The sequence below is a fragment of the Halichoerus grypus genome, chromosome X (assembly GCF_964656455.1).
Source record: "Halichoerus grypus chromosome X, mHalGry1.hap1.1, whole genome shotgun sequence".
In the NCBI taxonomy this organism is placed as follows: domain Eukaryota; kingdom Metazoa; phylum Chordata; class Mammalia; order Carnivora; family Phocidae; genus Halichoerus; species Halichoerus grypus.
The window spans coordinates 123,262,809-123,280,708 of record NC_135727.1 but is presented as its reverse complement, the minus strand read 5'-3'; the positions used below and the strand labels follow the sequence as shown (position 1 = coordinate 123,280,708).

Below are 17,900 nucleotides of genomic sequence, written 5' to 3'. Positions count from 1 at the left end.
CAGTAAGTCAAGCTGGGGATAATGCTGTAAACCAGCATTGAGCAGCCCCCAAGAGGCAGTGAACTGCTAGGCTGGGTTTCACACTTGCATAAATTAAATTTGTAAGGAAACAATGAGCCCAAATGGTTTTAGACAGTTACTAGTCTTGGCAGAGCAGGTTCTCCTTGGTTACCTTGCCTCCTGAGTTCCACAGGGTGATGTGGATGGAGGGTTCTGGGTAGATGCTGGGCACGCTGTAAGTTTGTGTCTCAGTTGAGAAACCACAGAGCTTAGAAAACTCCCAAATTATAACCAGTTTAGAAGCCAACCTGCCCATCCTCCCTTCTAAGAGAGATTCCCTTTATCAGCCTGGAAGCTGAGCAGATCTTCTCTGGCGAGAGAGAGAGACTTTCCAATCCTTTAATGCCTCGGAGTACACGGAGGATCAGCATGGGGAGGTCGGGCTTCTCTCTCTTGTTCAGGAAATAAATCTGAGCCAGGGCTACCCTATCTGTAGCTTCCAGCCTGTTTGCTTTCCAAGCATCCTTGGACAGAGCTCTCGGTGCCCTTGACTGAGAAGACGTGCAGATACACCTGAATTACCTCCCAGCCTGGAAGTGAGGTGCTGTGATAGAAGCAGCTTCAAAGGTGTCAGAGAGAAGGGAGCCAACCTTCGAGCTGACACGGAAGAGAGCCAATGATAGCAGTAACTTCGGAACGGCACTTCAAGAGAGGACACCATGAGGTGGGCGAAGTGCCTGCTATGTTCAGGGGACCTCAAGAAGGGCTGCATGGCCGGAGCCTCATGGGTGAGGGGGAGGTGGGCCAATCATGGGCGAGCAGGGAGGTGGGCCAAGTTTGGGAGGTGCAGGGATCGGGTCATTCGGGGCCTGAGTTGGGCTTGCTCCAGAAGTGAAATGGGAAGCACACCGGGGACCTTTGCATTTTCAGAGTCTGCCCTCTAGCCAGGCAGTGGGTAAATAAATCAATTCAGCTGGTCACAGTACAATTTTTAAATCTGAAATTAGAAACTATGAGAGTCCCTTATATATAATATAGTATTGTTTCATAAAACTTTTTTTAAGGTTTTATTTATTTTTTATTTGAGAGAGAGAGGAAGAGCACCAGTGGGGAGAGGGGCAGAGGGAGAGGGACGAGCAGACCCCACTGAACATGGAGCCAGATCCAGGACTCAATCCCAGGACCCCAAGATCATGACCTGAGCCGAAGTCAGTTGCTTAACCAACTGAGCCACCCAGGCGCCCCTGTTTCATGAAACTTTTGTTTTAATATTTCCTTTATATTGAGTGCACATTTTTCCAATTCGGACCTTTCTTCTAAAATCATGGTGGGTCTCATGATCAATGACGTGACTGGTTGATGAAATATGGTATACATGTTTTATATTTGCATGTGAAGTAGGTTGCCATGCAATCTTTCTTTCTTTCTATTTTTTTTTGCAATATTTCTAACTGTGAGTCACAGTCAGTATTTTACTTCTAGAGCCCCAGTTAATGGTAGCAAGTTTGCGGCAGCCCAAGGGAGGTCGAAAACCAGGTAGAATTGGATGCTCCCATTCTCTGTAGGGTTATTCAGAGGAGATAAAAGCAAATACAGTTGTTTCTCAGCCTAACTATATCAGATGAGTGTGTTCAAACCAGCAGACTTAAGCATTGACAACTAAATGTAACAAGAGGGGAGGTTGCCCATTGGACAAAGGGAGCTCAAGAGCTCAGAGGGCTTGGGGGGTGTTCATAGCACCATGCACTGGTTGGGAAAGCAGGAATAAAGACTGACTTTAGCTTTTACCAAGACGAGGCCTGTGGTAGAAGAACAATGTGCAAGCCCCCTTACAACACATGGGGCAGACAGGCTGTCACACTGGAGAGCCAACCTCAGGAGGAGGAGGGGGAGGTTGCAATTCACTGGGGTCACTTTTTGACTACGTCTCATCCAGACCCAGCACGTGGCTTGCTCACTGCTTCTTCTTTGCACTGATGTCTCAGTGACCTCTTCTAAGGGGTTACCTATGTAGAGTATGCTCAGGGAGAGATCCTACCTGACTGTGTTTTGGGAGTTTACGGACTGGGTTCCGGGGACTCAATGGAAGCCAGGCCCAGACCGTTCTTGAAGCAAGGGCGACAGGAATCCCACACTGTTGGATTGGGCTTAGGTAAATACCATCTGTATATATCTGACGTCAGTTCCTTTAAAGGCACGCTTGAGCCTCTGTGGTAGATCATTTGATTTAAAGAGGAGGAGGAATGCCTTGGCTGGAATCGTGGCATAGCGTACCTCAACTCCTCTCAGGAGAGGTTGCAAATAACTAAGGTATGCAAATGACCACAGGTGGGTCGAACCAAGCAGTAGAAGGATGACATCAGTATGTTTTGTCTTGCTTTGCAAGTAAAGCCTTGTGCTTTTTTTTCCCTCTCCAAGCTCTGTCTGGTGAAAGCCTATCTTCATTTCTCTGATGTAGACAGCAAGAGGGAACAAAGAACTATCTTTTCAGCATTCTGATAATGCGTAGTTCAAGTTGTGTAACCTTTTCCCAAGGAACTGAATTTAGTCATCGCATACCATCTTCGAACACATACTACAAAATAGGCCCTTTATTAATTGTCAGCAGATGATGACTAAAATTAATCAAATTGCTGAAGGCTACCCAAGATGGGTAAATTAGCATGTGATAATTTGTTCTTAGATGAATTTTTCCTTCAGACCATAGCTTCTGCCCTTATAGCTGGGCTTTACAACATGAAAAGGTATTTCTTGAGCTTGACAAAGTGACACATTTTGCTTGTGTTTTTTAATTGTTCTCTAGGATAAATGTTAGCGTTTGTAAACATAATTTTAATGCATCATGAAGAGAAACTGCCATTTTAATGTATTATGAAACAGAAGCTGCCAGTTAACTAAATGGCAGTTTAAAAATAAACAATGTGACAATGAAATTTTCCTAATTTACTTGTTATTTTGGCTTATCTATAACAAATGGACTGTTTTATGTCCTTAAATATTAAGTTCTTAAATTATTTCACTTCTCTTTTTACTGACAGACTATATATTCATAAGTAGATATGTTGATGCATACAAATTGATTACCTTCTCCTTGGTCAGTATATTTAGAAAGTAATTGGTATTACTAATACATTTTCTAATTAAGTAAGATAATGGATGTGGATTTTTTTTTTACATAGTAGACTTTTACCCAGCATAAGCTGGTATTTTATTGTCAAAAATTTTAATATTTGGATGACAAGAAAGTTTCTACAGATTCAATAAAATTCTGTGAGGACAGAAAACAATTTTGTTTGATGCTTTGTCAAAGCTCTAAGTTATTTAATGGAATCTCAGTTGGGTTTGTTTTTATTTTTATGATGCTTCCCATACCCAAAACACAATTAAAATATGCCAGAATAGGAACATATTTTAAATTAACCTAATTTGTTCTCAATTTTCCACTCTGGAAATGTAGTATTTGTTGTAAAATATGTCACCATTTCATATAGTATTTTGAATTAAAAAAAAAAATTGGACTCCTGTGTAGTATACTTTTTAAGGAAATGTTGTTGAATGTATTCTCAAGACATACAGTCTAATTCTCGGTGATTGAGACCTGTCTAAGCTGATTAATTCCACTCCACTTCGATGCAGTTTTACTTTGAAGGGAATGCATAACAGAGACCGTGACACACAAAGTCAAAACTATTTGCTGTCCTTTTATAGAACTTGTAATTCAGATGCAATACTAGAATTTATTTTTTTAAAAAGAAGTATTAATTTATTTTAGAGAGAGAAAGCGCATGCACTCGCAAGGGACAGAGGGGGAGGGAAAGGGACAAGCCAACTCTGCACTGAGCGTGGAGCCCAACGTGGGCCTCCAAGTGGGGCTGGGGATCCCAGGACCCTGAGATCATGACCTGAGCTGAAGTCAGATGCTTAATCCATGGAGCCACCCACATGCCCCCAGATGCACTATTAGAATTATTTAGGTACTTACTGCATTTCCGGAAAGTAGTCTTACTATTGAATGTTTTGCGTTGCTGCCGGTAATTCTAGCATTTAGAGTGATTGCACTTGCGGTCTGTGTGGTCTCTGAGGCAGCTACTAACCTCTGCCCTGTAGTGCAAAAACAACCATAGATAATCCGTAAACAAATGGATGTGGCTATGTTCCAATAAAACTTTATTTACAAAAACCGGCTTCAGGCTACATTTGGCCCACCTGTAGTTTGCCAGCTTCTTCAAACCCTTGTCATTCGATGAAGAGTCCACCTGCTTGGAATGTCATTATTGCCCAAGACTCCTTAGAAATTCAGTTTATCAGACCCCACCTCAGTCCTGATTCAGAATCTATATTTTAATAAGATCTGAAGGAAACTCATTTTCTCCTTAAAGTTGGAAGAGCCACTGGCCTAATGGCTCTTCAAAGAGAAGCAAAAGTAGCTCCTGAGGAAGCTCTGTGAAGTGACTCAGTGTTGTGACTGGCTTCCTACTAGGCTGAGTGCATAGGGAGCAAGATGTTTCGCTGTGGACTTCTAAGGCTAGAATATGGAGATCTTTGTATGTGGCACGAGTAGCCCCCACTTTCTGCCCTAGATATTATCACGTGGTTTACCCCATTTCCTCAGGAAGAACCACATAATTTCTTGCCCTGGAAAATATTGGCTTTGGGCACTTCTGCATGTGAGAGATTCAGTGTGGTGATTGATTTTACGTACAGATGTTGATGTTTCCTTCTATTTTCTGTTCAGGCCTCATGTCACCCAATTCTGTACCTGGCATTTGTAAGTCCCAACCTTTCTGTCATCTTTCCAGTCAGATCAACTTTCCCATTCGTTGATCCCTCTGAATATATCTAAGCTTCCCAGCCTCTGGGACTGGGCCACAGATGGACTACTTACCATGGGGGTTCTCATCCTTCGCTTTAGTGCCATTTGGGGCCAGATTTTTCGTTGTTGTGGGGGCTGCTCTATGGATTATAAGGTGTTCAGCAGCATCCCTGCTTCTTCTCATTAGGTGCCAGTAGTCCCCCTCCCTAGCCCCTCCGATTGTGATGTCCCAGAATGACGCCAATCAATGCTAAATGTGCTTTGGGGGGGGGGGGCGACAAAATTGCCCCAGGTGGAGAACCACTGAGTCACAGGGATGCTGAGAAATAACTGCCTTCCTGCATGACCTCAGTGCAGCCAGAGGCCCTGGACATTAGCCTCCAGGCTCGAACATTCTCTGTGTTCATCCAGTGAGGAATGATAATGTTATTTTCCATGTGAGTCATGAAATGAAGAGTTAGGGAAGCATCCCAGCCCTGCCCCTTCAGGCCCTGCTCCTCCATCAGCTCCTCATCCTCCCCATGCTTGGCCTCTTTCAGCTGCCGGTCGTCCTCTTTCTTGTTCTCTCTCTTCGTATCAGTTCTTGATCCTTTTGCATCATTATATTCACTTTAAAGAATCTCAAGTGGGAAAAGAGATAAATGGCTATTGTCTCTTTGGCATTTGGAACTGGAGTCTCTCATCATAATCTGTAAAATAATATACTGGGGACTGGGAAACAACTTGATTTTCATGGTTTAGGAATTTTCATTCAAATTAGAAATTTGCTATTGCTTAGTGTTTATTATGTACTCCATTTATCTATATAGGGTGTTTTAGAAAATCATCATCAAACGTCTTAAATCGTGTAGCTGATTTCCCTGACAGGCTCATCGCACGTTCGGCTGGTAATAGGGTTATTATTTGTGAGGAAGAAAGCTGGCGTTTGCTCAGTTCTGTGTGAGTAATGATGGCCCTTAGAAAATCTTCCCAATCTGATCAAGCATAATTCATTTACTCCTGTAAAAAAAAATCCCTTTCTATTATGCAGTGATTAAAATACTAAGTTTCCAAATATTGAACTTTATTTTCTATTGGGTTATTTCCTGAAGTTGTGGTATGCCAATTTGTAGTTGATTCAATTGATGGCAATAACGATTTCCAGAAGGAGTAAGTCTGAGTCAGCCAGAGGACTGACTCTCATGTACTGCCTGAGATGAAAGTCCTGCATGGCAGATCTGATTGACAGTTTCCTCTGGGTATTTAGCCATTTCCCAAAGAGAAAGGGATGATTACATCTAGACCACTGCTCCTGCTAGTACGTACCGCGCCTTTGTGAACATCATGGATTGATCACAACATTCGTTCCATCCATGTTCCTTGCACAATGACTTTTCAGATGTTCCCATCAATTAGTTGGAGTCTTATTTATTCTCCCATTGAGTGAGGGATGTTCTTGTGCTTTGCTTGGAATGCAGGTGCAGTTATGATGTTCCTGTTCTCAGCCAAGTCCCTAAGAGTCCCTGCACATCTCTGCTGTCTTTGTTTTGGGACCCTGCCCAGCTCTCATGAGAATAGACCCCAGGGGACAGACAGGAGACCTCCCAACTGAAGACCCCAGTCCTAGCCATCCCAGTAATTGGCTGCAAATGCTTCAGTGAGCCCGGCTGAGGCCAGATGTGCCTAGCTGAACCCAGTTCAATTGCCACCTTGAAGAGCTGTGATATGTAGTTGTTGTTTTAAGCCTTTAAGTTTGGGATGATGAGGGGCACCTGGGTGGCTCCGTTGGTTAAGCGTTTACCTTCGGCTCAGGTCCTGAATGGGCTGCCTGCTCCCCGAGCAGTTTTCTTCTCCCTCTGCTCCTCCCCCTTGCTCGTGCACTCTCTCTCTCTATCTCAAATAAATAAATAAAATATTTAAAAACATAAATTTGGGATGATGTGCTCTCTAGGGAAAAATCATTAAAAGTGGGACTTGGGGAAAGGTATCCCTAGGGGTGCACGAGTTAGATAATGGTACCCTAATTCTGGCACAGATCTTTCCAGAGTGGACACCATTACTTCCTCCCTCGGGTTTCCTTATGCACGGCCACAGCATTCACAATTGGAAGGAGTAGCCATGAACTCTAGAGTCAGCTAGAGCCTAGACCCCACTCTAGGCTCACATACAGAGAAGCCTTGTGATCTCAGGAGGGAACATGGTCTCTATCATCCTCTATATTGCTTTCGCATGTTTGGATACATGCAAGTACTCAGTGGTACCAGAAATAACTCACATGAGGCTCTTGTTTAGAGGTGACAGATAAGGTTCGGCAAGTTAGAGAAAGCAAATGTGGGCACACATTGGAGTTTGAGACCTATTCCAACAATCCAGGGCCCTTCTCTTGGAGCACCCAGGGCTATATTCGATCACTGGCTTGAGTACCAAGATCTGTGTGACTGATCTTGGCCTGGAAACAGCTCAGAGTCACTCTCAGTGCACAGCACTTCTAAATATTCTTGGTCATAATCCAGCAAGGTTCTTCAAACTAGTTAGGATAGTTGCAAATGCTCAATAAAGAAGCTGACCACGGGAATTTCTACCCATAAAAAAATAAGCTTTTAATCCCCTTGCCCTTATCTTGTGCAGGCGTCATAAGTCAGCCATTCCCCACCCTCAGAGGTTAGACCGAGCTTTCCTTTCCAGATGCAAATCTCTTCCATCTTCACTGCCTCTGTTTGCTCATTTGGAAAATGGAATTACTTAGAAACCTTTTAATAGGATTGCTCTGAGATTTGTAGGACATGATTCGTGTAGAATCCTTTTCTACAAGTGTCTGCAACTTGATAACCACTCAAAAATATGGATACTAATTAAATCAAGAACACTCAACTGGGCGTCGGGAATTGAATTCCAGCAGTGTGATCTTCAACACAGCACCTCGGCCACCAGGGCCTCAGTTTCCTCGTATGATCAGGGCAGTCCCATTCTCTGATGATGTTATGTACACTGTCAGTTGAACTGGTGTCTGAAAACCCAAGTAAGAGAGCCCTTATATTATCAATTGTTTATGCAAGTTAGCATCTAGTAGGTGGAAAAGCTAGATAAATCACGTATTTATTCCTAATCCTGAAGGGGTAGTACATAATTATGTGAATAACCTAGTAAGCAAACTTCAGAGAGCCAGTGAATCAAAGAAGGCTTGAGGTGTAGGGAAAACTTTTGAAAAGAGGGAAGAGGGTTGAGAAACTTGGGATTGAAAATTTGGGCATCACAGAGCAAAATGTTTTTTGGGTCCCCTTCGTGTTGGGGCTTCATCGTAGTCCATGAACCACTGGTCATGAATGAATTTTCACTACTAGAGACTCTTAAGTTGGGATGTCACTTTTTTTTAAGATTTATTTATTTATTTTAGAGTGAGATGTGGGGGGGCAGGGGCGGAGGGAGAAGGAGTCAGAGAATCTCCAACAGACTCCCCGCTGATGGTGGAGCCTAATGGAAGGCTCCATCCCAGGACCCTGAGATCCTGACCTGAGCTGAAACCAAAAGGTGGTTGCTTAATCTACTGAGCCACTCAGGCTCTGGACCTCACCTTTGAAACACCTACGAGTATACGTAAGGAGAATAAAGGGGTGAGCGAAAAATTTTGGTTGCCCAGTGCCGTTCTTAACTAACATTTGATTTCACCTTTGAAACAATATTGTATATATACGTATATATATACACATAATGGAATTTTATATATGGACAGACCTTGAAAGGTTGGAATTTTGTTATTTAAAGTAAAACTTTTATTGGGCAAAGAGTTTAATTGCTTTATGCTAACAGCTTTATTTTCCTTGTTTTCAAAACAGCCAATATATAGAAACAGTAGTCTCATTAAATCTAAATCTAAGGAAACAAGTGAGTTGATTAAGTGTGGTCTTCGGATACACAATAAGTCATTGAAATGTAAATACTAACACAAAAGTCTGATTAAATGCATAGTGTTTTCTAGATTACTTCAATATTTATATTGGAATTTATTTTCTTTTAGGAAACAGATAAATTGTCATTTACTTATTTTCACCCAAACTTGAATTGGAACTAATAATAATATTTAAGATACTAGTTTCATGGGTTACTTATTAATCCTGAAATTAGGTACCTCCCCTGGCATTTTTAAAGCAATTTTTTTTTTTTTTTAAGATTTTATTTATTTGCGAGAGAGAGAATGAGAGACAGAGAGCATGAGAGGGAGGAGGGTCAGAGGGAGAAGCAGGCTCCCTGCTGAGCAGGGAGCCCGATGTGGGACTCGATCCCGGGACTCCAGGATCATGACCTGAGCCGAAGGCAGTCGCTTAACCAACTGAGCCACCCAGGCGCCCTCCCCTGGCATTTTTAAAAAGTAGAATTTTCAAATTGCCTAGCAACATAATTTAACATTTATGAAGTGTAAAATGAAATCAACTAATAAGCCCACTATATTGTTTATTCTTTCTTCTTGAAGAGTTCACACTAAAAATACTGCATCAGTAAGCAAGGTGCCCTTGCATTCTGAAAACAACATATGGGCAGAGTAAATATAATCCCTATCAAACTCGCTATTTTATATTGAATAGCAATATAGCCAGACATTTTAAATACCTGCAACTTGTCAACCTCTAATTTGTGGTTTCCCACAGGACTAGCACAGTATACTATATTTTTCCTAACTGCAGATGTCTGCCATTTTTTACCATAATAAACGTACCAAAAGTTTTTAAAGCATTATATTTTTCTATCCCATTTAAATATAAACATCTGCCTTAAAATTGGAATAAAGTCTATGAGTCAGATAAAGTGACACATTTTGTGTGCCATATGCACTCACTCTAGATATGGGCTAATTTTCAAAAATTATTATGGACAGGCAATTATGTGCTTGAAATTTTGCAAGCACATATGATTCATTACCTAATGCACACTGAGTATTTTTTGCATTTAGAATGTTTTTGTACAAAGACAGCCACTAGGGAATGTTCTTTTATTTATTTATTTTTGTTTGTTATTGAATGCGTAGTTACAGAGATTGGACATGATAAAAGGTAACTGAAATTAGCTTATGTTTATGAAAAAAGAATTATGATGGCCAGCAATGGTAGCCTCAGACGTAATGTTGCTTAGAAAATGAATACTTATTCTTAATAGTAAACCAGGAAAGGAAAAATGTCAGAGGATGCTATATAACCTGGGCTGTGTTCTCACTTGTTAAAGTTAAAGTCTGGGCTACAGATTGGTACAGTTGTACTTTATAATTTCTGAGAAATTTGGGTTTACCTTTCATGACCCTGTGTTGTCTGTGATGTCAAGCCCAGTAAACTTGTAAACATAACTTTTTCAACAAACGATTAGAAACAAGATCACCCACTTTGTATGCTTTAACTAGAGCCAAGCAACCAATATTTGTGTGTGGGTAAGATTTAATAGAAACTGGGCAGTCTTTCCAATGTTCCACATAATTTATATAGAAATCATGTATGCACTTTGCTGGAAGAAACATTCAGGTACGTAACTTTTTATTGTTGTGATTATCTACAAATTGTTTTCTTTTGGGTCAAAAAACCACAGTAATGTCCACTTGCTAGGACATGTGTGCATGAGGTATAGGTAATGAACAGGCTTCCCCAGGTCCTTAGAGAATTTGTAGACTTTTCTGATGTGTGGACGATACAACCAACATCTGTAGTTCTTCTCTATCCTTTCTCTGGAAAACATCCCTGTTTTATACTGAGCAATGCTATCCCTTTATCAGGTGATCACTGAAAGGGCCTTTACCTCTCTTGCCTATGAAATTGCAGAATGTCACTGAAGTATCATTAGTGTCTGCCTTACCCTGGAAAGTAAGTTTTTGTCTTATGTTCTTACTCAGAGAACAAGTCCTGCCTACAGTTGTTTTAAACGAATGAGTTAAGTAATGTCAACCTCCTTACTCAATTTGCATGCAAATCGATTAGTCTCAGACCCTTGGTTTCTTCTTTCTTCCTTTCTTTCATTTTCCCATTCTTCTCTGTTTCTTACTTTTAGTTTTCTTTCTCAGATTTATGTTAGGTCCAGACCATCTATCTGTCTGGTGCTGGAAACCTTCTCTCGCTCAAGGATCTGCCTCAGTAGCTATATAGTGATCCCTTCACTGAGAAATCAGTGGATCTGACAAGTCAAGGCCAATGACAAGAGCTGAATGCTATGCAAACTCACTGTAAATGTGAACTTCATATAAAGGCATATGTCCGTGGGAAATGAGGAAGTTTCCATAAGCCTCTTCTCCGTTCCTCCCTATAAATAAGTATGGCATTTATGGAACTGTATTCATTGATAAATAAGAGAATTTATGTAATAGGTAGCTAGAAGAAGTATTGTGGCCCTTGTGGATACTTAGTGACAGTTCTAATTCTTTCAGTTCAATTCGGCACACGCTGTGCACCTGTGTGTGCTCCCTGTAGCGTGAGGATGGATGGTACATAGCACCTGCGCCCAAGGAGCTCGTAAGTTGAAAAAGGAAAGAGACCCAAACATGGCCTAATATACCAAGTCCAGTTACTATGACTTACTTGCTAACATGAATCCTTTCATGATTGTCAGGTATTATTCTGAGCCCTGGACGTATCATGTGCCCGTTAACCCTCAGAGTAACACTAAGGTTTATTGTCCCATTGTCAGATGATACAATTGAGGTTAAATAACACCTTGAAAGTCATACACTTCCATGCTTACTTCACTTATGACTTTTAACTCAGGAGATACTGGTTTTCCATTTTCCTGGGGAAGGAGGTGCTTTGGGATTCAGTGCTGTGCTAGTTTGTACCACCTCCTTAACTTCTTGACTCTTCATAAAGTTGTTTTGGTTTTATCTAATAATGTTGTTTGAAATGATACATCACCCCTTCCCCAACACAAGGGATCTGGTATGGGCCTCTCTCTTCTTGGATTCTGTGCGCATTATCCTCTCATTTTCTGGGGCCATTTCTCTCCCCACTGAGAGTCTTTTACCATCAACTCTTTTCTCCTTACTCCAGGACCCTCAAACTTCAGTTCCTACCAGACAGATAATGGGTGATCTCCTTTCCTGTTCCTGCAGAGCACATTTCCTGTCCTTTCTCTCAGCCTCTCCACAGCTTCAAAGGGAAGCTGAGCTTCCCATCAAGCCATTCCATTAAGGGGTTTCCCCAAACAAAGTCCTTGCTCTTCTCCCAAGGAGGAATGTGGCTTCCTTTAGAGTAATTAGCTTCCAGTGCCATCAGCTGGGACAACATCATGGTTTTTTTTTTTTTTTCCTCTGTCACCTCACTTGTAACTCGAATTTGCACTAAGGCATTCACTGAGTTGCTTGGAAAGACTCACTTTAATGTTCATTCTTGGTGACTGAGTCAGCCTGGTTGGGGTTCTAAATGCAAACCCTTATACCTCAGTGTATAATATTATTTCTCTGTGCGTGACCTACTTTAAGGAAATGAATTTTCTCAGTTTCAAAATTTATTTTTTTGCTGTTATAAAGGAGAGAGAGATGGCTGAAAGTAAGCTTGGTGGCCCTTTTAATTGCAGTCAGGCTGAAGGCATCACCAGGTTTGAGGATTGATAGAATACGGACCTGCTTTCTCTGCATCTTCTTTTAGCTACCTCTGAGATGTCCGTGACAAAGATTACAGTTTAGAGGCCACTCATGAACATGTACACAAACTGTTTCACGGCCTAGTATGAAATGGACAATGAGAGCTTCATCAATTCTTTGTGTCCAGTAGCTTGCATAGGTTCTCATCGAGATCTGAATGTCAGTATTAGTCATGGCCTTGCCAACGCTCAACATGGTAGCCTTGGGCTGGGAGGATTCTTTCTCCTTGGGTAACTGATCGAGGCCCACCTATTAAGGTGTGGGACCCAGAGAGATGAATATTGGCACTGTTGTCCCAGACGTGCCCTCTTAGGAGGTGCGGGGGAGGGCAAGACAGGGAAATCTTTTGTTTGGTTGGGGTCTTTTTGTTTGTTTCAAATTTTTAGTTAAATTGTAGTTAGTTAAAATATAGTGTAATATTGGTTTCAGGAGTCAGATACATCTTTCCCTAAATTGGGGAGTTAGAGTGGTGCCTGGCACGTGGCTCGTTCCTGACTGGAGCTGGATCAGCGGGCATCTTAGATATTGTTTACAGAACTCTAACATCTCACCCAGGAAAGCTTATCTTGGCAGAAAGGCCAAAGGATCTTTCCCTGGAAAAGTCCCTTATGGACTTTTAAAAATGGGTTTGGATTTTGCTGAACAAACTAGGCCCATGCTGGGCCTGAAACGTCACGCAGTTGGTCCAGGAAAAATGTCCAACTTCAAAATCAGGCCTTTCTCTTCGACTTCAAGCATACGAAAGGAGGTTCAGGAAGGTGAGCAGTGTGCTGGATAGCTGTGAGGTTTTTTGTTTTTTGTTTGTTTGTTTTGTTTTGTTTTTAGATATGGAAACTTTCCACAGCATCCTGGGAACTTTTATTCTTGGGAGTGACTCTAATGGTAGGTAAACCTTCAGGGCATACGGCCCTTTCTCTTGTGTGTAGCAGAGAGAGGGCCACCTCCAGCCGCCCTGTCCGGAGGTCGGGCTGGATTCCGGGCGGGAGGCTGGGAAGCCTGCGCTCCTGCCCCCTCCCCGCAAGCCCTTGGGAAGGACAAGCAGCAGAGCGGCTGGGCAGCCGGGTCTAGGGCCTGCTCTGTCCAAGCAGGACACGCCCGAGTGGGTCACAGCACAGCCTTCTCTCGTGAAGGCAGCTGGGAGCATTGCGGGAATGGAGGAAATAAACAGCTCATGAGCAGACACTGTGGAGAAGGAACAGGCCGAATAAAGCCATTTAAGGCCCAGGGTGAGAGTGTCAAAAGAAGTGACAGACGGAGGAGGCCCTCTGCCACCTCAAGCCAGGACTGGCCCTAGTGGAAGTAGTTGGGACATTCGTGGGCGACCAGGTGCCAGGCTCGATCGAAGGCCTGCACCACGGCCGGCTTCAGGGGCCCTTCCTCGGTCACCGCCAAGTTCTGTGTCAGCTGCTGCACGCTGGACATGCCCAGGATGACCGCGTCCCTGTGGGCACCCTGCAGCTGGGAGTGGTGGTGCATCCACCGGAGGGCGGCCGAGGCCATGCTGGGGCTGCTGCCGCCATACCCAGCCTGCGGGGCCTTCTCCACCAGGGCAATGGCCTCGAAGTGCTGCTCCTTCCAGAAGCGATTCCTGTAGATCTCAGCCCAGTTATTCCCGAAGAAGCGGCCCACCGGCTGTGAGGTTTTGATGGCAAGTAGCAGTGGACTGAACCAAGAGGATAAACTGGGGGAGCAGCAGGTCTGCGTCGTGGGTAGTCAGCACTACGCTGACAGCGCTCCGAATGCTGAAAATTGGTGCAAGCTTGTGTGTGATAGGACAGGCAAGTGGGAAACGGAGAGAAGGTCACGTTTTAAGGGGTTGGGTTTGCAGAACATACTGAAGGGATGAAAATCTGGTGACATTGACCCAAATGGAGAACAATTATAGCAAATCAAACACAACCAAAAATTATCATTAGGTCCACACGGTATATATTCCTTGCCTTATGATTAATACCAGAATTAAAGATGATCTTTTTAGAGGCATGTATTCATTATGAGACTTTTATGTTTATTTATTAGTTCAATATCTTTTTAATTGCAAAAATGAGATAAAACATTGTCATTCTTCCCTTTGTTCCAGAACATGGGGCTCTTCAGAATTGTTAATTGAGGATCCTGAGAGAGATTCAATGTACCTGACTGGAAACAATTCGGTTAGGACTTACTTATTTTTTTTTTTTTTTAAGATTTTATTTATTTATTTGAAATAGAGAGAGAGAGAGAGAGAGAGAGAGCGGGGGGAGGGGCAGAGGGAGAGTGAGAAGCCGGCTTTCCACTGAGCAGGGAGCCAGACGCAGGGCTTGATCCCAGGAGCCTGGGATCATGACCTGAGCTGAAGGCAGATGCTTAACTGACTGAGCCACCCAGGCGCCCCTCGGTTAGGATTTATAAGGAATGCACATATATTCTAGCAGTATGCTGTGCAATATTTTTATGTGTCCTGTTTATGAAATTTGTTTGGGATTTGTGTTTGAGTTAAGGAGGTACACTATTATAAACTTTCTTGACTACATGAGGGAAAGACACTGTCAGGGGCTACTGTTTTCCTTAGTAGATGTTCTGATAACTGAGTCCTCATTGAGTCTAAGATAGCATCCCCTCTTTGCTAGAGTGATTTATACTCTACTCAGAGTGGGTTGTAAGGTCAGCTGCGGCTTTGCAGAATGAATGTTGAGGAAGATTGACAATTTGAGAAGAGGTAATGGGGTGAAAATACTTCTTTTATATGGTTATTTGGCTTACTATTAATTTATCATGTCCTACCATAATGATGAAAATGTCTTTATAAAGAATAGTATTATTTTATTCTACATTTTTGGATTGGACTTAGAAACATAAAGAAAAAAAGGGGTATGTGCTCGTATGATGAGAAGTGTCTTAGTCATGGATAGGTGTCCTAGACAGCATATAGCCCTATGGAAAAGGAAGATTAAAAGCAGCTTTAAAGGGGATTAGTATATTATCTGTATAAATTCGTGTTTGACTTTGCCTATGACTGAAGAAATCCACCTATATTATTCATCCTACAATCCATTCACTCAATAAACATTTCTTGAGTTCCCGTTGTAGGCATTGATTGAATACCTACTATGTACCATCAGTTTGTTGTGTGTAATACAAGTACAAAGGTAGATAAAACATTTTCTTATTTGGAAGAATTCACACACTGCTGAAGAAGTTCAGGAATGGTTTCTTAATGTTAGCCAAGTAAGTGAAGCCATTAGAAGGGAAGACACAGCTGTGGAAAATATACTACCTGGATGAGCTTTCCAGTCACTTGATACGGTATTTTAAGTTTTATAAGGATCATTGAGTAGCATCATCGTTGCCTTTTTTTTTTTTTTTTTTAATAAGGAAAGGGAGGCTTCCAGAGGTGAATCAGCTCACACCAGAGCAAATGCCTAACCAGGAGTAGAGCCAGGATTTCAATCTCAGGTCACTTCATTCAGGAGACCATTTGCCACTGTTTCATGCTGGTTTTTGAAGGGTAAGTGAGAATACACTGTTAAGTAATAAGTAAAGGAAATTTTAACCTGAGAACAGAGAATGTGAAAAGGCACTGAAATGTCAAAACGTTGTTGAATTGGGGACAAGCACTTTGGGGCAAAGGGTAGCAGGAGAAAAGATTATTTTATTGTGCTAAATCATGGTTTTTGAAAGTTACAACAGGGCACTCTGCCTGTATTTGGGTAGGATGCATATAGTTATTTTTCAGATACCAGACTTTTATGTATGGACTATGGCTCGCATGAGATTTTCTTTTTTTTGAAACATTTTATTTATTTATTTGAGAGAGAGAGAGCAAGATTGGGCAAGAGCGGGGGTCAGAGGGAGAAGCAGACTCAGGACCCTGGGATCATGACCTGAGCCAAAGGCAGCTGCTTAACCGACTGAGCCACCCAGGGGCCCCTCACATGAGATTTTGGTGGTGGTGGTTTTTTCCTTGTTCTTGCTTTTATGCCTTGATGATTTCTATCACTGAGTCTTTTCTTTTTCCACCTTCAACCCCAGTGATGACCTACTCACTGGTCCTCCTAACCTGTGTTAAACCTGTGTCCGTGTGTTCATCCACAATTTACACATTACTTTCTGTCATATTTTATTCTCTCAGCATTTCAGGGAACATACAAAGTAAGAGATCAGGCATAACCTGCCCAACTTCTTGCTGACATACCACCGTACCATTAGAAAAAGTTTAAGTAGATTACTTAGCATACAACTTTGGGTAGCAATCCACTGACTCAATGGTAAATGAGACTTCGAAGAGTGAATTCCGTGTTCTCTTGGAGTTGTTCTTCCCATCAGGCTTGGGTTTTATAGGGTTCCTGTCAGTGGTACTTAGGGACTGGAATCTCAGATAGACAAGTAAAGCTTAGGCTTACTGGAACCGTGTTACACCAGTACAGTGTTGATAGTATTATAAAAGTAGTTGTTAACCAGGGGCGCCTGGGTGGCTCAGTCAGTGAAACATCTGCCTTCGTCTCAGGTCATGATCTCAGGGTCCTGGGATGGAGTCCCGCATTGGGCTTCCCGCTCAGCAGGGAGTCTGCTTCTCCCTCTCCCCGCTTGCGCTTTCTCTCTCTCTCTCTCTCTCTCAAATAAATAAAATCTTTAAAAAAAAAAGTAGTTAACCATCCCATGAATGTCATTTTTGCGGTGAAAGTCAATGCAACATTTCAGTACTCAGTTCTTTTCAAACATACTTACGCATTTTCATGAATATTTAGTTAGGAGGAAAATGGTCTATGGACTTTGGTCAAAAAATAGAGAAGGCAGACTGGATTTCTGTGAGAGAGCAGAGGAAAAAGTCAGTCTAGAAACACTGAATGGTGGTTGACATTTGTGCGGGAAACTGGTAAGATGGCTGGAAAAGATGTCTGAGTGAGGATTTTGTCCTTTAGGACTAGGCCAACGGTCATCAAAGGAAGCCATCTATATTCTTATATATGTTTTGGAAAACCTTGAGGTTTTAGCTGAGAAGCACAGATGACATGTCTGTTATTCTGTGTAGTTCGTGGATCTTGATTTTTGGTTCTTGTATGCACTGAAGCGTTGTAATTTTTGCCATCAACATCAATCTCCATGGGCTCCAAGCCTGCCCTGACAGTGCGGTTCGCTTTAGTTTTTGAAGATGTGCATCCTGTAACCAATGGTTTGACTAAATCGTCTCGTCAAAGAAGTGACATCTTAATCTTCACTTTCACATTACTGTACTAAAAGGTATTTACCTTGAAGTCACATTAGGTGAATTGACGAGAACTTTCTGCTGTCTGCATGGTGGCTTGAGAATTGGGATCTCGTAAATTGCAAACTTCATTCTTTTATTTCTAAAGTTTTGCCTCCAGGCTTCAGCTTAGGTTAGGTTCTTCGGTTGTTTGTTTTTTTTTTTTTAATTTCGCTGGTTTTTATTTTCAAGTCAAATTCTTTATTTGTAAAAATACTGGGCCTGAGGCCATGATATTTCAAGTTCTTTGAGCCTTGAATTCTGTGCCTAGGACTATC

General features: G+C 42.1%; 1 protein-coding gene across 11 annotated transcripts in view; it reads left to right on the top strand.

Moving 5' to 3' along the window:
* Positions 1-17,900, top strand: part of FRMPD4 (FERM and PDZ domain containing 4) — an 829,477-nt gene that overhangs the window by 468,660 nt on the left and 342,917 nt on the right. The window contains exons 1-2 of one of the 11 annotated variants that reach the window (XM_078064498.1): positions 14,484-14,551; positions 15,753-15,885. The exons of the other annotated variants lie outside the window; for them this stretch is intronic. Coding sequence (XP_077920624.1) covers positions 15,869-15,885 — 17 coding nt within the window. The 5' untranslated portion in view covers positions 14,484-14,551; positions 15,753-15,868. Of the gene's footprint in view, positions 1-14,483; positions 14,552-15,752; positions 15,886-17,900 lie in introns of those variants that run through there. 11 annotated transcript variants of the gene reach the window in all.